General features: G+C 32.8%; 4 protein-coding genes across 4 annotated transcripts; 3 read left to right on the forward strand and 1 right to left on the reverse strand.

Moving 5' to 3' along the window:
• Positions 1 to 1,693: 1,693 nt before the first annotated feature.
• On the forward strand, positions 1,694 to 2,675 carry LOC129915844 (dolichol-phosphate mannosyltransferase subunit 1). The gene is made up of 3 exons (XM_055995533.1): positions 1,694 to 1,903; positions 1,964 to 2,174; positions 2,240 to 2,675. Exons 1-3 carry the CDS (start codon positions 1,800 to 1,802, stop codon positions 2,648 to 2,650), a joined length of 726 nt encoding a protein of 241 aa, XP_055851508.1. The 5' UTR covers positions 1,694 to 1,799; the 3' UTR covers positions 2,651 to 2,675.
• A 1,406-nt stretch (positions 2,676 to 4,081) lies between these two features.
• LOC129915845 (DET1- and DDB1-associated protein 1) lies at positions 4,082 to 5,261 on the forward strand. The gene is made up of 2 exons (XM_055995534.1): positions 4,082 to 4,260; positions 4,318 to 5,261. Exon 2 carries the CDS (start codon positions 4,369 to 4,371, stop codon positions 4,672 to 4,674), a length of 306 nt encoding a protein of 101 aa, XP_055851509.1. The 5' UTR covers positions 4,082 to 4,260; positions 4,318 to 4,368; the 3' UTR covers positions 4,675 to 5,261.
• Positions 5,262 to 7,301: 2,040 nt separating this feature from the next.
• On the reverse strand, positions 7,302 to 8,101 carry LOC129914462 (NADH dehydrogenase [ubiquinone] 1 beta subcomplex subunit 9). Its single transcript, XM_055993731.1, has 3 exons — positions 7,883 to 8,101; positions 7,650 to 7,792; positions 7,302 to 7,583 (listed from the first exon to the last, which is right to left on the reverse strand). Exons 1-3 carry the CDS (start codon positions 7,975 to 7,977, stop codon positions 7,387 to 7,389), a joined length of 435 nt encoding a protein of 144 aa, XP_055849706.1. The 5' UTR covers positions 7,978 to 8,101; the 3' UTR covers positions 7,302 to 7,386.
• Positions 8,102 to 9,356: 1,255 nt separating this feature from the next.
• LOC129914077 (DNA-binding protein RFXANK) lies at positions 9,357 to 24,478 on the forward strand. Its single transcript, XM_055993129.1, has 3 exons — positions 9,357 to 9,811; positions 9,969 to 11,508; positions 24,301 to 24,478. Exons 1-2 carry the CDS (start codon positions 9,768 to 9,770, stop codon positions 10,780 to 10,782), a joined length of 858 nt encoding a protein of 285 aa, XP_055849104.1. The 5' UTR covers positions 9,357 to 9,767; the 3' UTR covers positions 10,783 to 11,508; positions 24,301 to 24,478.
• The last annotated feature ends 536 nt before the right edge of the window (positions 24,479 to 25,014 follow it).

Consider the following 25,014-nt stretch of genomic DNA (forward strand, 5'->3'; position numbering starts at 1 on the left):
TTTCATGTTCTTGCTTTTACAATTCAAATAGCTGAATTTGATTTTGATTCAAAAGATATTTTCATCTCATTTCAAATTTGAAGACAAAATTTTGTAAAGAAAAAGAAAAATTGAATTGTGAATTTAAAGGTAAAATAAACTGCAAGACTGGGTCATATGTATTAGCACTTATAGAAAAAGTTAGTTAAGGCTTGTACAAAATAAATAATAGAATAATTTTTATTTGATTAAGGGCCAATTTTTCAATATTCAGATAAACCTCAGTTAGATCTTATTCCTAGGAATAAAAGATTTTTTTATATTGACATTTAACCTTCTGATAGTCTAACAGACAATTGAAAAATCAGGGCTAAAAATTATATAAGAACTGTAAGAAAATTTGTATATTTTTGTATAAATAAAACATTTTTTTAATGACTTTTGTTTAAAATAAACATTTAAAAAAAATGTATTGTCTGTAAAAATTGTTAATTGGTAAAATGGTTTACATACAATTCCGAAAATAAGAACTGGTTCTATGGCAGGTAGGTAGCGTTAATAAACACATAAAAAACATTAGCGCAAAATTTTAAATTCGTAACAAATATGTATTTCTAGTACGACGGGAATCATGACTTTTTTTTTAATTTAGTAAGAATTTTCTACGGTGATAAAGCCAACTTTGTTTTGCCAAAAACTAAACTTTCTGCATCATTTTTGTAAATATTTCAGCCTTTAAAACTTTTCAAAAATAATTTTGAAAATTTTCATTTTTGTACTTTTTCCTTGTTTAGACAAATGTAGTTAAGACTAGTCTTTAATTTTTATTATTATTTTTTTTTTTTTTGAAAAATCAATTTTTAAAAACGGGTAGGTAGACCTGTTTTCAATGTACCCTAAGGCCCAATTTATTTACTCTTCATTAAATTATAAGTCTCCATTAAAAATTAGAAAACTGTCAAAAATCGCATACAAATTTTAAAATTTCCCTTTTTAACATTCGAAATGAGATAATTTGCGAAATTATCTCATTTGGGATCTAGTAAAAAATATGATATAAAATGATCCACAGAAAATTCTGGTCATGATTGATTTCCAATCATTAAAATTCCTATAAAAAAAAGTTGCTCCTAACCTTTGTTATAACATTAATATGTTATACCTTGGGATAACGCAGTGATTAATATTTGAACTACTCTTGTTAAGGTATTGAATGAGACTCAACTTGTCGTGTCATTCCGATAGTCGCGAGCCCAACTTCCTCAGTGGATAATCGTCGGCACGTTTAAAGAGTCAGCACAATTCAATTATTGTCTTATTGCACTTTGATTGACCCAAAACAATATTGAAGTGTGCTGAGTTCAACGCACGACGATTTCCTCTGGTAGGTATGGAAGAGGGCACAACACCTTCAAGAGAAAAACAAGTGCAAAACACACATGTGTATGGTTGTTTGTGCAAATATATAATGGCAAATACTTCCCAAAATCATTATAGTATGTTTCTAGAGAATTTTTCATTGCTCCACTATACAGATCTCCGGAAAATATCTCGAGAAAAATTGTACCAGGGTTTACCGCCGCAGGTGGTATATTGTTCGTTTAATGAACACTTCTAATTTATTCCCTCCGCTCTACATTACCATTACCTCCTGTACTACCTTACCAACATCAACAAAAAAAAATAAAAGTTTGAAAGCCTCTGTAAATGTCAAAACACGTCGGCCAAATTTAATTTGATTTGTCTTTTGTTTTCATCTAATTTCCAATTTATTACAAGAAGAAAATTAAAAATCATACATTCCAATTGCATTCACAAAAATGGTAGAAACAAGCCATAAATACAGCATATTGCTGCCAACTTACAACGAAAAAGATAATCTTCCAATAATAATCTGGTTAATAGTAAAATATATGCAACAGAGGTTTGTTAAATTCCACCTCTTTTTCTTTTTTTTTTTTCATTTTTCCATTATCTTTCCCAGTAAATTTAATTACGAAATCATAGTAATCGATGATGGTAGTCCAGATGGAACTCTAGATGTAGCCAAAGATTTGCAAAAAATCTATGGCGAAGATAAGATTGTTCTACGTCCAAGAGCAGCGAAACTCGGTTTGGGCACTGCCTACATCCACGGAATCAAACATGCCACTGGAGATTATATTATTATACTCGATGCTGATCTAAGTCATCATGTAAGTTTAATATCTCTTTCCTCTCGCATCCTTTTTAATAATTTAACAAAAATGGAATCTCTTAGCCAAAATTCATTCCAGAATTCATAAAACTTCAACAAGAACACGATTTGGACATTGTCTCTGGGACAAGATATGAAGGCAATGGTGGTGTTTATGGATGGGATTTTAAGCGAAAGCTTATATCTCGTGGAGCTAATTTCTTATCACAACTTTTGTTGCGTCCAAAGGCATCCGATTTGACGGGTTCATTTCGTTTGTATAAAAAACATGTCTTAGAGAAGTGCATCGCTAGTTGTGTGTCCAAGGGCTATGTATTTCAAATGGAAATGCTTGTCCGAGCTAGACAACATGGGTTTAGTATTGGTGAGGTTCCAATAACATTTGTAGATCGAGTTTATGGAACTTCAAAATTGGGTGGGACAGAGATTATACAATTTGCGAAAAACTTGCTTTATTTGTTTGCAACGACTTAATTGAATAAAACTTTATCAGAAATTATATCTTTATTGCTCCCTCTTAGTTAGGATTTAATTTTGTATTTAAATTGATTAGACTGCTGATGTAATGCAAGAACAAGTCATTGAGAACGCAATCCTCAAAAACGAAAGAGAGATAGAGTTCATTTGAAATCTTACTGCCTGTAATGCAACTATCAGTGACATTGTTCTTTAACTTAATCACTGACGATATGGTATCTTTGGAAGCACAGTTGGGAAGTATAGCCTGCACGACATACTATATTCATGCTAATCGACTTTGATGCAGGGCAAAATGTTGTTATAGGTACTAGACAATTCTTGCATCTGGACATGACTGACTGACTAACCATATTGCGAACGACGCTACAGATTTCTCCATTTTATTATGAACGTCCGAGCGTTTCGAGGAGACAACATAGGTTTTGACTATCTTTCGTTGAAAGAGGAAACTCAACAACGACGCATAGGATAAGGCATCAACATGGACAGTCATTACTACGAGGTAAGTCAACAACCAACTGCTGCTACTAAAATGTATCTATTCAAGACTGTTATCATCTAAGTCCTACTATATGCTGCAGAGGCATGGACTTTGACGAAGGCGGTTGAAAACTTCTTGGATTGTTTTGAGATAAAATTTTTTCGGACGATTTTTGGTCCCTCATGAACTCATGGTGATTTATGAAAAAGAAACAACAAAAAACCATATGGTTTGTGCTTGGGAGGAATAGCTTTTCCAAAAAAAAAAATTGAGTCCAACAATTGTTTATTGTAAAATATTAATATTTGCGTTTGGATCAGAAAAATAAAGAAATGCTTTTTTAACTTTTTACAAAAAGTGGCCGTTGTAGTTGTACCTTTACTCGGTAGTATTTTTTTTTTCTGCTTCAACTCATTTTTTAAACAAGCTGTAATAATAATAATATGACAGACAAACAACAAGTATTCTAACCGCATTCTTGTGTGTGTGTAATTTTTATTTGCAAGAATGGAGCACAGATATACATTTTCACGACAATACTCTTGGGCGTTTTCTCAATTTCTCGCAAGAGGTAGTGCTGCTGAAAAAATGTTTTGAGGTGGCTGGGATATGAACTCAGACATCTGGTGTCGTAGTCCATCACACTAATTATTGCCCCACAGAGTACTACAAAATGAGGTTATTTCAATTTTTTTATCAAAAAACTCCAGCGAATTAAGTTCAATATTTTATTTTATTAATTTTTTTTTAGCAAAATTACGTGATTAATTTTGCAATATGGAACAATTTCGTCTTTGATGCTGACTTTGGGACACCCTGTGCTCTCTGAAGACAATGACAACAAAAATCTGAACAGATCCAGTTTTGTAAGTGCTGCCAAAACTTTCTTTCCAAACGTCAGCACAAAAGAAAAAAATTCCTGCGAAATTAAAAATTACAACGAAACGTCAATTTTTCAGATTTTATATCCTCAAATATTAAAACGAGACTTTCGAACAGGCGAAGTTTACTTTTGTAATTAATAATACAAAAATATCCAATTAGTTTCATAAAAAAAAAACTAACAGCACAAATTATAGCCAAATTAAAATTCATTCATAAAACTACAAAGAACAAAAACAAAGTAAGTAGGTATATAAAATATCTATTTCAATAAAAGTACATCAGTTCCTAAAACTAGGAGAGCAATAACCACAAACAACTACAAAAGAAAAAAATATACTATAAAAAAATGTCCGTGGACGACTTCCTTAAAGGTCTTCCTTGTCACAATGCCAACAATTTCTCGCTCTTCAACACAGAAAATGGTATTCGCACATCACAAAAGCGTCCCTCTGTTTATTTGCCAACCGAAGATAGCCCAGCCGAACAGGTCATTGTCCTCGAGAAACGTTGCATCCTACTGCGCTATCTAACACATCAATGGGACAAAAAGACATCCCTCCGCAAACGTGACCATTCGGCTGAAGATGCAAACAATCCAAATAGTAGCAGTTGTAAGAAACGCCCGCGAATGGATCCCATCGAAATGAACTAATACTAAAAAGCGAAATCCAGGAGAGAGGCTTTCTAAATATATCTATTTTCTGTGTCATTTCTTTTTTTTCAGTTCATTCTTAAAGGCTTAGTTTAAATTGGGATGATTAAGTCTGGCCTCACGGCAGTTTGTAGGCTTTCTTGTTTTGCCTTGGAAATTCCGTGAGGCTGGACAAGGACATCCCAATCTGAACAAGTTCTTTTTCTTATTTTTATTATTTTTTTTTTTATTAACTTTTAAAATATACTTGGATATATCTTAAATGTTTATTTTCATTTTTCTGGATTATCATTAATTATGTACAATCTTTACGTTTTTTTTCTTTCTTTTTTTTTCTGTAAAACAAAAACAAAAAAAAAATTATCTATAAATCTATGTTTATGTTATGAATCTGTAAGATAACACAACATATATTTCTAATTTTATACTTTACAAAGAAGAAGATTTTTATTGATTGGACTTTTTAAAACTGTGCTGGGAATGCATTTATTCTGAAGTCAAATTCATAAGATTAAATTCTGAAAATAAGAAAAAAAAGCAAAAAACAAAAACTATAGTTTAAACAATAAAATTCAATGTGAAACTGAGGATTTTGTTTCCTTTTTGTAGGTTATTATTTCATATTTTTTGATTCTCTATTAAAAGCAGTGAATCATCTTGTGATGACGACATCAACCACGTAAAAGAGTAGTGTGGCCAGAAAACTGCATACGGTTAACGTTCTTGGAAAATAAACACTGTCATGTAAAAATAAGAAACCCTGAAAAACCAGTTAGGCGATAGCAAACGACATTCCAAAACAATCGCGAAGAAGAGGCAGGCCAAACAAATTCATGAAGAAAACAAATGCGAAAACAACTACATTCATTTGGCCTTAGACATGGAACAATTTATTCAAACCCGGGAGGCCGTTTGCTGAGGTTATCCCGGCGAACCCCACATTTGGAGCCATAATGCGAAGCAGTAAAGTGGAGAGTTGTGGTTTACAAGATCATGGTTATTCTTCTTTTTGTTTGTTGGCAATAACTACCTACTCGTACAAGGTGATATGGTTCTTTGCTATTATAAAAGTAGCGTTTGATGGATCCAAATGGCTTGGGGAAGATTGTCAGACCTATGCTTACTGAGCGGTTTCGTAAGGAGCTTTCGGATCCTTACATCCCGAAATCTCTTTATACAATGTTTGTACGATCTATTCTAGAATACACTAGCCAATTGTGTCCCTTATCACTATATTGTACATATTCAGCCCTATCGTGAGTTTCACGTGCAATGTTTCCCACCCGGAATATTTTTGTTCGCCCGGAATTTTAAAAGGTATCGTGAGTTTCACCCGAAGGGAATTTACATTTCCCGCTAAACTAGTTTCTTGTTCGGGACCAAAATTTAAGTGAGAGAAGAGCCGTCAACAACCTCGCATATTACCTGAAAAAACACCGAGAGATGTCCGAACTTGAATAACTTTTCGCCCGGAACTCACAATAGGGGAATGGTGAATTAAAATTTTTCCGGGTGGAATTTTTTTCGATAGAGCTGTTTAAGAGAACAGAAGCAATACAACGAAGATTTCTCCCCTTTGCATTAAGGGGACTTAAATGGGTTGACAATTTTAACGAGCCTTCATATCAAGAACTGCTACAACTTATTAATTTACAATCTCCCGAAAAACTGTGGAGAATCATCTACCCTACTTTAGGCAATCAACGTCAATTCACACTCCCTTAGATCTGTACCCCAATTTAATTAGCCTCTTCATAGAACTGACTAAAGTAGAAATTAAACAGTAGCAAGAAGTTGTGAATTATAACGCAAGTACTTACTTACTCAGGGTGAACAGCGTTTGTATTTTTGATTATAACCATGGCATGATCACACAAAGGAATCTTTTATAATGCTGTTTCTTAATTTTTCTGTTTAACAAAAATTCAAGGGAGACTGAAATTGGACCTTTTATTTTTTTAAATTTTGTTATTATGTTATATTTTATTATACCTAAATTTTAAATTTTTCTTTAAACAACGGGCTGCCCCTATAAATTCTAAAGTTATTTTTTTTTTTTTGTTATCTATATTCATTTTAAACTTTCTTATTTTCTTCTTACCTACATTTTGTAGCTGCTTATATTAACACTTTGAGTGCCAAGCTTTTTAAGACCCTAAAATTTTGCACAAGATGTCGTTCAAAAAATGGTGATACGGCAGCAAAAGGCTTCAGCAGTCCCAAACTCTTATCTTCTAACGATATTTCTATCGTCAAAATGTTAAATATTTTAATTTTCAAGGAAAAACTCTTAAAAAGTACCGATACGAATGCCATCGTAATTCGGTGAAAATAATCCCTAAGAAACAATTTATTTCAATAGCGATAAGAAAGATGCGATAGCGAAGAAAGATGCGCGGGATAGTTAAATTTAATTTCGAAAGAAATTTTGCTTTGGATATTATTTCAGATTGAGATTTACAATAAATCCCTAAGAAACAATTTGTTTCAATAGCGATAAAATTAATTCAAAAATCAACTTCCACGGGCTAGAAAAAATGCTACTATGAAGAAGAATCTCTTCCCAACGAAGAAAGACTCAGAATAACGTCTAATAAACAAAAAAAAAAAATGACTGTAAACATTAATCATAACAAAGAAGAGATAATATTCCTCTACAATATATTTCAATTTTCATTTAAATGTACACAACGACATCAAGCAGATTGTTTTTTAATGATGACCCAAGTCTTCTTTGCTTGGTTTGCCGTATTGTTTTTCCCACATTGCCAAATACTGCTTTTTGCGTTCTTCACGTCGAGCAAAGTATTCTGGGTACTGAGCTTTTTCCAATGGATGCCAGTAGTCCAAAACCCAGTCAGGTGGAATGACTTCACGTTCAAATGCACAGCCTCCAGGACTGTTGGCAACTAAAGAGAGACAAAGTGACATTAATACAAAAACTTAATAAAACTTTTGTGGGAATATTGACATACATAACTTTGGTTGATAATGTTTGGTCTCAAAGTATTCCTTTTCGCCAGCTTCGAGGATTCTTGTTGCCTCGGCCATATCAGTTATGTTTTTATTTTTGTCGAATCTATTGCGAAGGAGGACAGCTCGGTAGCGGAAGACATGTCTGTTGGAAATTACAAAAAAAAAATATGGAAGAAAAATTAATAAATAGTGAATTACATAAGATTTGAAAGTTGGGAATAATTCTTCTTACCTGCGATCATACCATGCTTCAAGATTCCTCACAGCACGCTTATACAAGCTGCATACTTGGCGAGAGTGAGATACGATTCCTGTTGGAATAGACATGGTCAGAGATGGGTTCCCAGATGCAGCAAGGAATTTCCTACAAAATTATAATGGTTATTTTTCTGAAAACAGTGGTGCTGATGGCAGATTTTCATCAATTTGACAGCAGTTGTCAATTGTGAATGTCATCGAGGTGTTTTTCTTTTATGGATAATTAGCTCGTAAGATCGTAATTTGTGCAAAATGTCATGGGAAAAGAAAGTGTCGGTGCTGTAGTTGATAGTATATCGTATACGTATCGTAAAATCAATAAATCAGTGGTTCATGTACTTCCTCCATTTCAGAATTTAGCAACATAAAAACAAAAACTACAAACAAAATGTGCTGGCCCAAATTTTAAGACAGTGCTCATTCACTACGTTTTCATGTAGTGTTTAAATGACCTTGAACACGGTTTAAAGTCCGTGTAAGCCTGAGTCGAAAAATAATGGTTGGGAGCATATCATTTGAACTCAACAAAAAAAAATTGAATTTGAAATCTGAACTGACCTCATTTGCGAAATTATTTCATTTGGGCTGTAGTGAAAACAAGCTATTATGCTGCTGAAAAGCGGAACGAACATTTTCAAAGAAAAATAGCACAATGAAATCTTAACCGAAAAATTTGTAATGCTTTTCGTTTCACAGGGAAAAAAATTCTTGGACCCAGTTTTACAAACGTGTTTCAGCCTTGGTTCAGGAATTTAACTTGCCGGTTTTGGTGGAATAGCTGTGGTTAAACTTTGGTTCAAGTAAGGGTTTGGCTATTTCTAAAAATATAAGAGCCTTAAACCATAGTGCTAAACCACCGATTTCAGAAGATAAAAGTTGCTGAACCACGGATTAAATATTTGTACAACTTTGACTTTTTTGCAAAATTATTACAAATATTATCTCTACAATTTTAATCTCCACAAAAGCCTTAACCCTATTGCAAAAATAAAATACAATGGTGCAAAATTCGTTTGTTGTAGTTGTAGTACTAGGTAAATAAAATTTAGCAATTTTACACCTTTTCGTTGCACCGGATCGTGAATACCCCTATTTTTGTTGGCTTGTCTTGTAAATTTTTATTTCGCTTCTAAAAATTATTTTCACTTCTTTTGTGAAAAAAAGTAAACGTTCATACAACAAAGCCGCAAAAAAAGTATAATTTAAAAAAAAAAACAGAAGAGAACATTTTCAAACTGATTTTGGGAAGTTCACAAAAAAATATTATCCATTTGTTACCACCTTCAAAGAAAAAAATCTACTACCATCTCCATCGTTTTCCAAACACTTCCTATAAAGCCACCACAAAACCAACGCCTAATCATTTTTACGATATCCACTTCCCCAATCTTTTCATCTCACTTTCTCATCAAGCAACATACCAACCATTCCCCATCCAATCTACCCTACTCATTTTGCAACAAAAAAAAAAAGAAACAAAAAAATACCGCAAACTATTTCAACACCGAACGAAAGAAGAGAAACTCAAGTTTTTTATGAAAATTTTATTATTCTCTTTCTCTCTCTTTCATCTGGACGGGAATGTCGAAAAAAACGGCGCAGCGCAGCACATTCATAAATTTTTTTCCATTTCTAGCCAAATATCGTCGCTCAACTCGTCGGCAAAAGCAAATGCGGTGTGAGTAGAGTGTTCGCTGTTCGCCGCCCTTCTGTCGGCCATTTTTTAATTTTGTTTACACTGAAAAATTCACATCATTTTGCCCAAGCCCAAGCCGTTATAAAAAAATTACATTTTTTAAAAGAAAATTAAATAAAATTTGTGCAAAAATATAAACTATTTAAAAAAGCTTGCCCACAAAATGTCTTCCAACTCACCTCCCAACTCGGACACCGAAGATAGCCGGTAAGTTTTTTTGTGATAAAATTTTATTTAAAAAAAAAAAATATTCCTAAAAAATATAAATGAAAAAATCATAAAAAAAGAAATAGCGAAAAAAAATTAAATTGAATTTATGTGTCGCAACAAAAAAAAAAAAAAACTATTCCACTATTCGCCATAGCGGATCCCCATCAAAATGGAGTCGAAATCCGTTGCAGTTAACTTTGCTTGGCGTCGGCGGAGTTGGCAAGCGAAAAAGTGCTTTTCTACCATACCGGCCTCAACTAAGTCCCGCTAATGCTTCTTCCGCTTCTGCTAGTTGTCCCCCTTTGTCCTCCTCTGGCGCCTCTACTTTTGCCCCAACCTTGACTCTTGCCCTCAATAGCTCCTCGGCGGCCACCACTCCGCCATCATCATCCACTTCGTCGTCAAAATCCAATTCAACGGTTTTGACAAATCTTCAGCGTGGTAATACGGCGGCCACCTTCTGTTCCACCGATGTCCAATTGAGCTTTCACGAGCGCGCCGGCCAAGGCGAACTCTCCGACGACCAAGTGAAAGCCGCAGTGGCATCGAAGACGATCGATGCCACTGATAAAAATGGATTCACTGCCCTGCATTGGGCGTGTTATTATGGTCAAGTGGCGACAGTGGGGCAATTGCTCGCCACTAGGGCGGTAGATGTGAGCATATTGGCACCGGATATGGTTTCGCCACTGTTGTTGGCTGCAGCCGGTGGTCATCATGAAGTTGTGCGGCTGCTGCTGCAGCATGGAGCCAATGCTCGACATGCTGACATTGTCGGCAATACGCCGCTAATGTATGCGGCAGCGGGAAACCATCCGCATACTTGTAATGAATTGCTTTCTAAGGATCCTGATCTAACGGCAACCAATGAGCATGGCGATACTGCTTATAGTTTGGCCATGGAAAACGGTGCCAACTTATCGCAGGCCGTTCTCGAGCATTACTTGACCGCTTTGTTGTCCATTTAATTAATAGAGAAAAAAATCATCATCATCGAAAAGCATAAAAAATTAATAAAAAAAAAAAGATGAAAAAAAAATGGGTATCTTTGCTAAATACTACTACTGGCAAATTTTTTAGATTTTTTTTTACTACAACTACTACTAGGAATACTATACGCAGCAACGGCACGGCACAGCGCAACATCCAAGGCAAACAATCTATAGATTCGTCGAGTGTGTGTTGTAGAAACGAAAAAAAAGCAAAAAAAAGAAAACTGAAGAAAAAAAAAACGAACATAATGAATAAACGAAAAAAACCGATAGAATTAAGATGGATTGATGGTTGGTAGAGAGGTAGCTACTAGCAGTGAGGGATAAGATGAAGAGGTAGGGGGGGGGGGGGGGGAATAGTTGTGGCCCTGGTGGAGCAGGTGACGACGAGCAGGACGCAAAAGGGGAGAGTAGGTATGTGGAGTGGCGGTACTGCATTCCATTCGGAATTCTTTCCACCTTGCTCTCTGTACGATGTGTGATGATGTTGGTTAAGTTATGGAATGGAATTGGAAGATGGGGCTGGGGCGGCATTAACACAACACAAAAAAAAGTAGAAAAAAAAATACATCTAAAAAAAAACTATACAAACAGAAGGGTAAAAGATGAGGAGGAGGATAAGAAGGCTGCAGAGGAGAAAGAAGAGAGGAAGAGATATTGCGCTGATGCGTAGCTGTGGTCACGTAAACGGAATTAATACAGGTGAGAAATACAAGCCAAAAAAAAAAAAAAACAAAATAAGAATGAAAATAAAATAAAAAAAAAAAATGAGTAGATACACATATCACAACGGCTCATGGTTCACTTGTAAAAATGAAAAAAAAAAAAACATAAAAAATTAAATTGGAAGAGAGAATGAATGAGTGAGTGAGTTTTGTATTTTGCACCCAACAACACTAAGCTGAGGCAGGCATGAGACATGGGTGTGGGAACAAAATTAAAATAGTAGGTACCTATACCTATTCTGAATTCCTATTTTGAGTTAAGCGGTGTTTCCTATTGGGATGTTTTAGAAAATTCCCAATTCAATTTAAAAATTTTCCCAGTTTTCTTTTGCCAGAAATACCTATGTAATATAATGTATTACGTACCTAAAAATTTCCTCTTTTTTAATAGCGACCTTAAATTTGTATTAAAAATTATGTTGCGCTAAACTTTCTTTGAAGGTAGAACAAATTTAAGAACGCGTATATACTTTTATTCAATAGTATAGCTACGGTGACCATATGTATTTCCAGAAGCAAAACCCAGGACACATACAAAATTTTTCGGATCCTTTTGACAATACATTATTGATTCTCCAAAAAAATAAAAATAAATAAAAATTGAAATTTCTTAAAATGCGTTTTCATAATTTTTCTTCATTTTGATATAAAGATTTCTTATACGATTTTATAGGAGCATTTTCGTTAAAATCATTTAAGTCGTATACAAAATAAAGAAAACGTTTTTATACTTAATAAGTACTGTTAATTACTTCTAAAAAAATATTTTTTCAATCAAAATCGTGAGAGCTATATTTTAACATTTTAATTTTAATTAAAATGATTTTAAAATTGTATAATCTTTAAATAAACTTCTAACATGTCCTTAACGGTGCAGGTAATTTTTCTTGCTCCAAAAGAGATTTATGACTTTTGGGAGACTCAGAAAAAATTTCGTTTTGCTTCGGCAGCAAACTAGACTTGACGCTTTTATACGAAAAAAATAGAAAAACTTTTAGTTTGCAACCACTGTTTTCTTGTTTTTCGTACAAAGTTTTTAAAATTTTGAATGAAAAAATCAGAATTTGCAAATACGGGACAATCACGGGACAAATTACAAAATACGGGACACTTACACGTCCCGGGTTTCTTAAATAAAAACCCGGGACAAGCTGTAGAAATACGGGACAGTCGGATGGTCACCGTAAGTATAGCACTTTTTAATAGCGAATATGTATCACAATTTTACACAGAGAAAATATTTCTAACTAGGTATTTTTAATTAATTTTTGAAATTCTAAAATTCTGATAAAATTTATACAAAAAATCCTTTTTTAAAACTTTTATTTTGGCATTTCTTTTTACTTGACCCTAAATGAGATAATTTTGAAAATTATCACATTTGAACGTCAAATCATATAGAAAATCATTTTATAGCCTATTATCACTATAGCTTAAATCTATACGATTTGATATTCGAAATGAAATAATTTGCGAAATTATTTGATTTGGGCCGTAGTGAAAAGAGGCTATTAATTTGAAATTCGAACTAATCTAATTTGCGAAATTATCTCATTTGAGCTGTAGTGATTTTTGTAAGGATGTTATTTTTTAATTAAAGGGAAGTTTTTGAATCTTCTTGTTTTCAAAGTTATGAAATTTTCTTTCACATTAGGTCTGATTAATGAAGAAAAACTAGAACAAAACAGATTAGAACATCACAAATGTGTGAAAACTGTCAGAACAAAAAAGATCCAAAAGTACAACTTCATGTTTAATAGGGTTGACTGTTGTAAATTTTTATGATTTTCCATTCAAACTATTTATTATTAGTTGGCATATTTGTTCAAATTTTTAATTTTTTCTTCATATCGACCCCTTCCCGCAAATAATCGTAAGTGCCAAATTAAATTTTTAATTATGGACAGCAATAAAATGTATTCAACTTTTTTTTTTGTTAATGTAATCAACAATTGTTCAACAATACATTTTTGAAGTACAGCTTTTGCTCTACCACAAAAACTTGAACTGTTCTAAACAACTTTATGAAACACAAAATGACAGATTGTAGAACAATGTGGGGCAAGGTTTTCCTTCAAGGAGCACACAAAATTGTTCTTTTCAGATCATTTAACAGACCTATTGAGATTCTTTGCATAATTTTCACATTTTTACTTGCGATATACATAAAGTTATGCATTCGTAAAAAAACGCGAAAAAAGTGGGTCCAGAAAGTCCGTCCGTCCGCCAGTCTGTGTGTTTGTCAGGATGTCTGTAGTTCTGTATAAGGAGCTACTGTGGGCCGGATGAGCTGATATACTTCAAACTTGGTATGTAGCAGTTTTTGGATCTTCTCAAAAATGGCTTCTACGATTGAAGTATTAGTTCTTAGACAAGGTCTATATTCTCATGAAAAAAGTTTTTTTTTTCGAAAATCTTTATTAAATGTACCTCCCATGACCCATAGAACCGTTTTTTTAAAGTCTGATTTTCTTCCAAACGATTTCCTTAATTTCAACGAAATTTTTTAAACAAAAGCACTTTTATAATTTTTGGATTTAAAAAAAAAACTTAGAATTATTTATAAAAAATTAGTTTTTTAAAAAACATCTCTAACGATTGTGAATTTTTTTTTTTTATAATGCATCTTTATAAAAGAAATTAATCTGCATACTTTTTTGGAGCTCGATTTCATTTAAAGAAGAAGAATGAATTTTATGTCTTTAAAAATTTAGCATTTTGAATTCCAAGACCAAGTACGTGCGACCCAGTCGTGCATTTTATTTTTTTTTTTTCGAAATGGAAGTTGAAGTTTGTTTTTCTTTTTTTTAATTTGGTAGAAAAATTTTTCATAGTAAAAAACCATGACAAAAATAAAAAAACAACAAAAAAGTATCATGTTCGAGATGTGTGCACAAATATGTAGAAGTCAATCTGCAGAAAAATTCAGATTGTTTTTGGTTATTTTGTTACTAACGACCTTACGTCCAAGGTCATAGAAAAGCTAGAGTGACCTGGTTGTACATTATGTATGTACCTCTACCTACATATGTACATCTCAGAGACCTAGGTGTCTGATGCCTATTAAATATTTTCAACCAAATTTTTTTTTATAATAAATTGCATACCTAGCACTCCTAACCTATACCAATATGTCAGTGCAGTGAAATATCTGCTGCATATTTTTCTATATTATCATGGATCAACGATCTACCTACTCTACTCGAGACTAGTTATAAAAACAAATACCTACATACTTACCTATATAGCTTCCTAAAGCTCCACTCAACAGAGAAAAAAAAGCATCAATACATCTACATTTTGTATACCTTTTATTGCACCCAACCGACCCACAACACAAGCTAACAACACGTACTTTTCAAACTCCCAATCTGGGCCTTTCTCTCCTTGCCTCATTCCCCCCCAAAACATACCCCCCAACTACAGAATAACTGTATACTCATAATACAGCTACTCGTCATCGAATTCCGAACATTCCACTAAACAACGCAAACACATGAATGAATTCCCCATTCTTAATGCATAACAGGTGAATTCACATAAAACAAAAAGAACAACAACAATAACAACCAACCAACCAATAACAACAACAAAAACAACCAACCAAAGGAAAGAAAAACCAGAAAAAGGCGGCAAACAACTAGCTAAACGAACGAAAACGTTGTCTGATAACACACAAGTATAAATCTCTTGCGCATTTTCTTTTTCAACTCGTTCAGTTCAATGACTGACTGAGTGACGAAGGCGACGGCTACGACAACGACGACGACAATAATAATAACAACAAAAACGGCAACGTCTAGTGTTCTACGAAAAACAAAAGTCTCTAAAGAGAATTTAGCATTTCTAACGTTTTCTTTTTGTTTCTTTGCAAATGTTTAGAAATGATCAGATGAGAGAAAATCAAGGGTAATTTTGTGTTGCGTCTTAAGAAATTGGGGGAAATTGTTTTCATCCATGTCTATGAACACTGACAAATTCTTCTGACTGTACTAAAGTAATATACCTGGCTAGAGAACGATTGTCTCATCGTCAATTCATCATCATAGCTATTGGTTGACCTTACTGTTACTTGTCTACATTCCTGTTGTTCTCAATTTTTTTTTTCATTCTCCGAAATCCATTGAATTATTATTTCATTACTCGTTTTCATGTAGGTAACTGTATTTCTTGATTCTGTGGCGCGCATTCAAATTGCAGATTCAAACAGGCTTGTAATTTTTTTTAGTTACCGAAATGGTAAAATATATATGAAAACAAAATGAACGCGTTTTTCGTGGTATCTTTCTTTCCTCTGGAATTTCTTAAAATTCTAAGAAAAACACCACATGCTATTACTATATATTACTACTACTACTATTACACTCTCGTCAAACCGAATTATAAACACATTGAAAATTTGAAAAACGCATAAAACACAGACGACTACGACGACGACGAGCTGCTGCGCGACAGACAGACAAACACTTGTGCAGGTTTTGTCGTCCATTTCCTGTTTGTTTATTCGTTTTGTAAGGTTTTTTTTTCTTCTGTATATAAATTTATATAGGTATGTGTCTGTATGTATATATTTTCATTTTAAATATCAAAAGGAAACTAATGCCAGAGAAATAGGGGAGAAATATTAAAAAAAAAAAAGAAAACAGAAAACAATAAGAAGGGAAAAAAACATCGACCAAACCAGGAGAAGGAAGAGGCATCGAAATGAGCAAAAGAACGCAAAATCGTATAGAAAACGATGCTGCGCTCCGCAATGTTAGTTGGTTAGGTCTTGGAACATCAAGTTTTTTTTTTATTATTTTTATTCTATTTTTGATTTTGTTTTGTTGCAGGTTAGATGACTTCAGAGATGTCGAAACTGGCAATGCTTTTGCTGCTTGTATCCTTGTAAAATGATTTAATTGTTTCGTATTTTCTTGGAGCCATTGATGACCATTTAGATTGAATAGAATCTTATTTTACAATTGGATTTTTACCTTTTGATATCATCCAGTGTGATTACCAATCTTGAGTATAGATACAAGTTCGGCCCAGTACAGAAAGTTTTCAGGAATTCAGAAAGAAATGCCAAAAAGGCAGGATTTTATCGTTTCCATTAGGAACCCACAGACTACTTTATCAAGTTCATATTCAAGAAGGTCTTTGAGCACATGTTTTCGTTGTAAGTTCTGACCAGATAACGTGCCGGGGACATACGATTTTCAGTTACAATCCACGGACTACTCCTTAGAGTTTCTATTTAAGGTGATGGCCTTTTTGGACATAGGTTCTCCTAGCGAGTTCCGACCAGATTGGGGACACATTCATATAAAATATTTTGTTAAATAGGAACAATAACCAAAGCTAAACTTCATAAGGCATGAATTAAATTGGATAAAACTACAAAAAACGGTAACAGACTCGAACCATTTTCTTTTTTCAAAAATCGAATTATTCAAGCCAAAGGTTGTGGAACGTATTAAGTTTGAACCGAGAAATTATTAGTGAAGAATTGAACGTTTGTGGAATTAAGGGTTGCGGAATGTAAAGCTACAAAAATCTCAAAAGATTTTATGATTACTTTATTTTAATTCTAACTGGGTACTTGGCGCCAAAATATGTGTTTATCCTTAAATTCAAATGAAGTACTCATATTTAACCCTCGTTTATTAAAAAACTGTCGTTCTCCACATGAATACACAACATGCGATCTACGTTCTCAGTTTCTGAAAATGTGACTCTTAACTTCAACTCGATCCACTTTTTGTTCAACAATACGTTCCACATCCGATAAGTCGCAAATCAATTAAAGCTGAAACACAATCACGCTTCAGGGCGTCGCTTCGTTGCGTTACGTTGAGAAATCCTCAAAGCGCGCTTCTGTCACTTTGACTTTGAACAGCTGATTGCAACATAAAATCTGCTGTCAATTAAAAAAAAACACAGTCACTCACAAAATTATTGGGCCAAGTCTTTATCTTGATTTAATTGTTTAAAAATGAAAAAGGATATTAATGTGTTTAAAAAATGCATAGAAATTTGTTTATTCTTTAATCCTATAGTTATAAAAACAAAACCAGTCAAAATATATTGTTTTTAACAATAAACTCAGTCTAAAACATCATTAAATTTTTTTGTTTTTAATACGTAAATTGTTTTGATTTAAAATATCTCGATGTCGTTTTTTTGTGCAAAATCTATATAGAGAAATTAAAAAACACACATAGTTTTGCAATAATTTATTTTTTTTTATTCACATTTGGCGCAATAATAATGTGGGTGACTGTAACTATGTCTGTTAAATGTCAGAAAGCGAGCAAAAGTTCAGTCTGGTTGAACTTTTGCTCGCTTTCTTACGTTTCCTTACGTTTGTCAAAAAAAGCGTACGTAAGAAAAGCGTCATTGTGTGAGGATACACAGATTTCCTATAGTTGAACTTTTCGCAGTTGGCAAAATCGACGGAAAAGCGTGATTGTGTTTCAGCTTTTATATAATGGATATGTATATTTGGAACATGTAGATTTCGAACATGTTTTGTTGAATATATAGATCAAATAAAATAACTCAATTCGAAAAAGATGTTGTGGAACGTAAACTGCTGATTTCACAACTTTATGCAATTAATTCACTCCCATTCGAACTGAGTACTTTTGTGCTCAGTTAAGATACTTAAGATATGGTTAGAGTGAAAACGTGTTTGGTGTAATTTTCAAACATAAAATGTATGATCCATCTTATCTTTTCCAATTTAAATGGACTAAGTACCAAATAATTTCGACAGCTCTGATTTCTCTATCTGACGATAAGCGACAAATAATTCAAAGTCACCATTTAGCTCTTCTTTCAAGAGAAAAACAGAAAACGATCTGCTTTGAGCTGACAAGCAGTTACACAGTCGAATGCCGAGGAATGGGTAAACAACCAAGCTGTAGCTGTAGCAGCACAGGGCATAGCGCAACCAACAAGCAAAGCTAATGAAAAAAGGAAATCCATAAAATATGTGTGGAATGAGATGTTGAAAATTAATATTAAAATAAAGAGATGCGCACAAGAGGGAAGCACTAGCACCAGCAAATGAGAGATATACTCCGAGCCCAAATAAAACACCTAATCAGACTCAACATCCACACAAGAATTGTATTTGTTGGTTGTGTTTGTGTGTGGTTGTGGTGTTTTTTTTTTTCAAAGTCAATGTATATGTGTTATACAGTTTTTGTCGGGTTCGTCTCTTTTTGGTTCAACGCCCTTGGTGTGATGTGTCGTTCGTTGCTACGTATGTGTGTAGTGTTTTTCGTCTCCTATGCTGATGGTGTGGTGGAGAGAAAAAAATAAAACGAAGAAGAATTTATAAGAGCTACTCCGGAGCTCCGGTGCGCATTGTTATTTTTTCCCCTCGCATTGCGTTTGCGGTTAATGTAGCTGTGTGGATTGTATTTGTGGATTCTAATTCAAATTTTTGTAGTATAGAGAGATAGCCGCGAGTAGAGTAGAGTGTGTCGAGTAGAGTAAGGTAGAAGGAAGAATATTTTTGTCCTACTCTTGAATCAATTGGATTCTTAATTTTGTTTTGTTGTTTGAATGTCGTGTGGTATTTTTCTTTTTTTGGCGGGCGTTTTTTTTTTTTTTTTCATCGTCATGTTGAAATCTTGGCCGTTCGAACATTGCGCTCTGCGTTGTGTGGGTTTTGTCGGTGTTCTCTCTTCATAGTGGACTGTGTGTTGTTCGGTGTATCGCTCTGCTCGAAGTCTTTTCTAAATGAGGGATAGTTTTTCTTTTCTTTCCTATCTATATATTTTTTTATTATTATTATTTCACTAAAAATATCTGTTTTTCTTATTAATAAAAAAAAATACCATGACCGGGATATTATGGTGTTAAAATACATTAAAAAAAATTCGTGCAACGATTATTGCGTCATTAGTTTTTTTGTTTTCACTTTTCCCTTCTTGGAATTTGGAATTTTGTGGAATGCAAATAAGTACATTTTTGATTTGAATATGATTGATAAATTAGTGTGACAAAAGTTTGCTATATACATAGTTGGAGTAAAATTTAATTAAAATTAAAAAGAATTTATAACCAAAAAGGGAGGAAATTAATATTTAAAAGAAATCTCCCCCATATGCGTATCTACCTACATATAGATTTTAAAAAGGCGTGTAACCCGAAAGGCGAAGAACGGCTATAGAAAGAGGACTCAACAAGAAGAGCAAGCGTTGCGAGCGGTGAGCGGAAGCGCTGGGTACGGGAGCAGCGGCGGTGCGGTGGTACTGTTGTGTGTGGTGTATTTTTCTTTTTTTTGTAATAGTAAAAGAAGGTCCATTCCATTTTACGATATTTTATTTTGTGTGCTTGTTTCTCTTCGTACGTATACTACTGTTGGCTTCTTTTCTAAGCAGAAACAAATTCAAAAAAAAAAAGAAGAAAAATGAAAAAAAAAAAAAAAAAACTACCAGCTTCATTCGGAAATTCGAGTTGTATTTTCCAACCACACATATTATTTGTCTCCATACTTCTTCGCTTAAAGAATTTTTCATGATTTTTTGTTTTTTCGTTCGTTCGTATTTTCCTCGTTTTATTTTTTTTTTTTTTATTTATTTAAGTTTGCTAGCATTTTTCGCGTCTCTTTTTCATTGGAATTTTGTTTTGATTGAAAAATATTTTTCGCTGTTTTTGGTGTTGTGTTGGATGGATTGTATCTTGTGTGTTCGTTATAAAAATAATAAAAAAAGGAAAGGAAACAAAAGTGACGCGCCTGTTTTTACTCAGAATTTTCCTTTTCCCCATGTCTACTGGCACGTACAAAAAGGACGCTTGTTTTTTTTTTTTTTTTTTTTTTTTTTTTTTTTTTAATTTGTGTACTTATAATTCCAATTGAAAAAGGAGAACATTAAGTGATAAAAATTATGTAACCTAAATTGGTATTCAAATTAGGCCATTTGTTTTGAAATTAATTTTGCCTAAAAAAAAATTGGAGAAAAAATCCATTTTGCGTTTCCTGTATATTTTTTTTTTTTGTAAAAAAAATATCCGGTATGTCGTCGTTGTTGTTCCGTTGATGATAGGTAATTTTTGTTTGTATATTCTTCTACTATACGACGCAACTCTTTCGGCGCTCTGCTGCCGCTAGTGCTGCTTCTGCTTGCAGTATACAAATTTTATGTATAATTTTTTTTTGCTGCTGCTGTTCTGTTTCCCTCGTCTTGTGTGCAGAGAACAGTATAACAGTTTTCAATCGGTCTCGGTGGTGTTTCTCTACATTCGTGTATAGAGAAAGAGTTCAACAGTTTGGCGTGGTTCTTATAAAACATTGAACTTTATAAAATAAATGAGTAAAAAAAAAGGAAATGTAGGCAGATTCTCAGCTAGCTCGCTAGAGTAGTGAGGAAGAGATGCTTTGGAATGTTATTATATTTGTTTCCTGTGTGTCTTGTCGCCTTGGATCTCATTTCTCATATTTGGGGGATGTTTTTGTCGGTTAATGTTGTTTTTTTTTGCTGCTCTCTAATTTTTTTTTTCTTTCCCGTTTCCTTTTTTTAATAAAAAAAAAGTAGTACCTACCTACGCCCTTTTTAACTATGTGCACTATGCACTTGGTGTTTTTTTATTTTTATTTTTTAATTTGCAACCGCAACTATGTGAATATTGGACTGGGTGGATAAAGTGGGGGGATACCTAATTTCATTCTTAAAAATTAATTTTTTCTCCACCCTTACGTTTTTTTTTGTCATTTTTTTAATCGTAATTTGGATATGATGAATGTAAAAGAAAAAAACAGCCTACGTGATTCAATCGTAATCAACAAAAACGTAAACACAAAATTGTGTGTGTAGAGTATAAATACATTACTATCATTTCATCCAAGTTGTGTACCTCTCTATACCTGTTGTTGGAGTTCTTTTTTTTTCTGTTTTCTATCTACCTTTTTTACCTATATATCAACTGTGATTTTTTCATTGAAGTTGGATTACATAAATTTTAACAAGATGTAGTGTATGTGGAATGCATTTGAAATTGATTCACTATTAATGACAAAGTTTTTATTTGCTATTTGTGAAATGTGTTAGCAATTTATTCTAAATCAATTCATAGTGTCAAAAATTTAATTAGCAATATCAATGGAAACAGCTGTGCATATTTCCAATATGACAGCCAATCTGACAGCCTAAAAAACTATTTTTCAAATTTTGATTATCATTTCTGAGAACATATTTTAAAGAAAATCCCAACAAATGGATTCGTCCAACATAGAACTTTTTTCTTTCGGTAATACCTGTTTTTTTTTTTTTTTTTTTTTTCAAGTGACATTCTGAACATCATGTTGGCCAGCGTCCACAAGTTAATCCATAAGTAACGCTCCAATACGGTGTTTAGGTCTTACCGATTACTTAAATCTCAAAACAGCGTTAAAACGCTCTCTGTGTGATGAGGCATCAAAACGCGGTTGAGAAGTGATAAAACTGTTATACAGTTGCATACTTTTAGGTGTTTTTTTTTTTTTTTTTTTGAAAATTTGGTTTTCCAAGGAAGGACCTTCCATTTTCTTTCAAATTTGTGAGAGCAGATGCACTTTGGTGAAAGATAATTCAATATCCCTTTAACCCTTTGTTTTCCGGTGGTTACAATAAGAAACCACCTTTTAAACTTTATTTTTTTACTTTTTATCCCAATTAAATATATCAGCAAATACCTAGCTCAGAAGTTTACTAATGTAATGATATTTACTAGTGCAATGGATATATTTATTCTGGTGCGATATTCAAGAAATATTTAAAGTTTTTTCAACTTTTTTTAATTTTTTTGAGAAAAAATTGCTCCGGGCAACAAAGGGTTAAAAAACATGGTAGTGTAGTACAACTTTCTACTTGACATTCCATCGCACAAATAATTTTATCATAAAGTAGAACAATTGTAAAATTATGTAAGCAGTGATATTGTTCGCAAGAAAAGACAGGTTTTTAGTAAGACCGAAAACATAAAAATTGTACGCCATTTGACTTAAGTATTGAGATTTAAATTATAATTTCTAGTTTTCCATTATTAGGTTTATGTAAACAGTGGACGTCCCGAAGTCCCAAACTGTTTTTTTTTTTCATTTCCTTCTCACACAGGATGTCTGAATTCTTCACTATCTTTGTATCTCTCTGTTTGTCAGGTCATGGTACTTTAGAGTTTTTCCAATTGAACAAATGTTTTCTCATCAATCTTCAACAACAAAAATAATAACAACAAAATACGTATTGGTTTACGCTGTTGACGATTCGAAGAATTTCGTTATCACACAATCTGATGCAACTTTAAACATAATATGCGCATTTATTCCTCATACATTATAATGATGATGATCCCCAACGCATTTTTGTTTTCTGTTTGAATAAGCTTGTCAGAATTTTTTTAGATTTCATTGGCACCAAAATTTTAAAGGCGCCGTCTCTCTTGTAAATTGATAAGGTTTTTGACCGTTAATGTCACACTTCCCATCATTCAGAGAGGCAGAGAGAAAGAGAGAGACAAAAAAAAACAAATAACAAAATATCAGGAGACCGAGTCTCTTACCTTGATGATTTTATTTTTGTTCATTGCACTTTTGAATTTATTGTTGTTTACGTTATTTATAATAAATAATACTCTAAGGAAAAAAAAAACATAAAATCACACGACAAACATGAATGGGAATATATACCATGACATGGCTTAATCAATATTTCGTGAGTTTTTTTTTATTATTAAATCAACATCATTGATACGATAAAGAAGATCCTCAATGAAACGAGCGCAGAAAATTAATTCATAATTTATTAAATATATTTATATAAAATTTTGTTTGTTTGTCTGTTTTTATAAGTCTGTATGTGTGTGTGTGTTTGTACATATTTGTTGTGTCGTGAACTGAGTGAGGGATTATCATATTTCATTTTCAACTTTGTGATAATAGTTTCTTTTTCTTGTTTATAATCGAAAAATATACGAATATAGTGCGTTACTAAGTCGTTGACATACTAACATTGCTCTCTATTTTTTGTTGAAAAAAGGAGGCTCTTTATTGAATACGTCTTGAGAGTTTGATTTGTTATATGTATTTCTTATGTATCTCTCTTTGTAAAGTATGAAGAGCCAACGAAAAAAAAATCAATAATTTAGCATGAAAATTGTCACATTCTTCAGAGTGGCTGCGACATGGTATATTTGTAATTGAAACGCATATCACAGCCAGCTTTGAGGAGCGAGACGATTTTTCAAAAGTCAACTTAAATTAAAAAAAAGTAATTTATAGTATACTCAACAGGTTTCATTATTTATATGATTTTGTTTTAAATTTTTTTGTTAAATAACAAATACGAATTATATATTGGTTGTCAAAGCCTCACAAAGTGACTGTGAAATGGTTATTGTAAGAACGCATATCACAGCCAGCTTTGATGAGCTTGGTTGATCAAATTATTCAGCTAAATAAAATTTTTATATATTTGTTAAATAAAATAATTAAATTTTTTCTTAATTTGAACCTTGAAAAAAATTCTTTTTTAATAAGCAATGTTGCTTATCTAAGCCTCATCAAGTGGTTGTGATATGGATATCTAACGCATATCACAGCCAGCTTTGATGAGCTAGGATAACCAATGGAAAACAACTATGAAAGTTCAAGTGTTTTTTTAATTTTCTTCTCATTATTCCATCAATTCATTAATTCATCAATCGACTATTTTTGTATTGTACATAATAAGATCACTTTTGCTCTATTGAGAAGCATTTTTGTTCTTTTTATATTTCTTCTTGTTTTCTATTTTAGGAAATTTTGCTATCACAAAGGAAACACAACTGACGAATCATTTTTGCGCCAGTAGATGCCGTTATTTAGTTTTTAATAAATAGTTAATTTTATTTTGCATAAGAATTGTTAAAGATTGATTAATATTAAGCTAGTTCTTTAAGAATAAATACAAAAAAAAAAAACTTTTACAACTTAATGTATGGGAAATTTATTGACTTTCTAATATTTCAGTAACTCTTGTGGCTCTTTTCTTCTTTTTAAATGATGTGTTTTATCAGAATTTCATTCGTTTGGATAGTATTTTCTTCATTTTATTTTGTCCTTAAAAAGCTTTTTTATATAAATATTAAATATATACAACGTAGTAATGTACATAATGTAAAATAATGGAAAAAATATTACAAACAGAAACATATCGCGTTCTTTCCGACAATATATCATAGGTGCTAGAAAAAATCTTGAATTGTGATCAACATTCAACTATAATTTTTCCAATACTGAGGACGAAAACAATGTTTCATAATTTTATTAACAGCTGCGCAAGAAAAACTTAAATCAGTATCGTCTCCAAGAACGCTAAGAACTAAAACTCAATTGTAGTTTACGATAGAAAGGCGGAAGGGTTCGATATTTTCATAGCATTTAACAATCCATACTTTAGAGTTTCTGATGAAGCATCGCTTCCCGATAGATCAGCGAAATCAAGCATGATTGAGCGCTGTTCGTTGAAAG

This window comes from Episyrphus balteatus, chromosome 3 (assembly GCF_945859705.1).
Source record: "Episyrphus balteatus chromosome 3, idEpiBalt1.1, whole genome shotgun sequence".
Lineage (NCBI taxonomy): Eukaryota > Metazoa > Arthropoda > Insecta > Diptera > Syrphidae > Episyrphus > Episyrphus balteatus.

Coding starts and splice junctions, on each gene's coding strand:
- LOC129914462 (XM_055993731.1), bottom strand. CDS start 7,977: ATGTCTATTCCAACAGGAATCGTATCTCACTCTCGCCAAGTATGCAGC. Junction 7,793..7,882: donor GAAGCATGGTATGATCGCAG/GTAAGAAGAATT, acceptor AATTTCCAACAG/ACATGTCTTCCGCTACCGAG. Junction 7,584..7,649: donor ACATTATCAACCAAAGTTAT/GTATGTCAATAT, acceptor GTCTCTCTTTAG/TTGCCAACAGTCCTGGAGGC.
- LOC129915844 (XM_055995533.1), top strand. CDS start 1,800: ATGGTAGAAACAAGCCATAAATACAGCATATTGCTGCCAACTTACAAC. Junction 1,904..1,963: donor GTAAAATATATGCAACAGAG/GTTTGTTAAATT, acceptor TATCTTTCCCAG/TAAATTTAATTACGAAATCA. Junction 2,175..2,239: donor ATGCTGATCTAAGTCATCAT/GTAAGTTTAATA, acceptor GGAATCTCTTAG/CCAAAATTCATTCCAGAATT.
- LOC129914077 (XM_055993129.1), top strand. CDS start 9,768: ATGTCTTCCAACTCACCTCCCAACTCGGACACCGAAGATAGCCG. Junction 9,812..9,968: donor TCGGACACCGAAGATAGCCG/GTAAGTTTTTTT, acceptor TATTCGCCATAG/CGGATCCCCATCAAAATGGA.
- LOC129915845 (XM_055995534.1), top strand. CDS start 4,369: ATGTCCGTGGACGACTTCCTTAAAGGTCTTCCTTGTCACAATGCCAAC.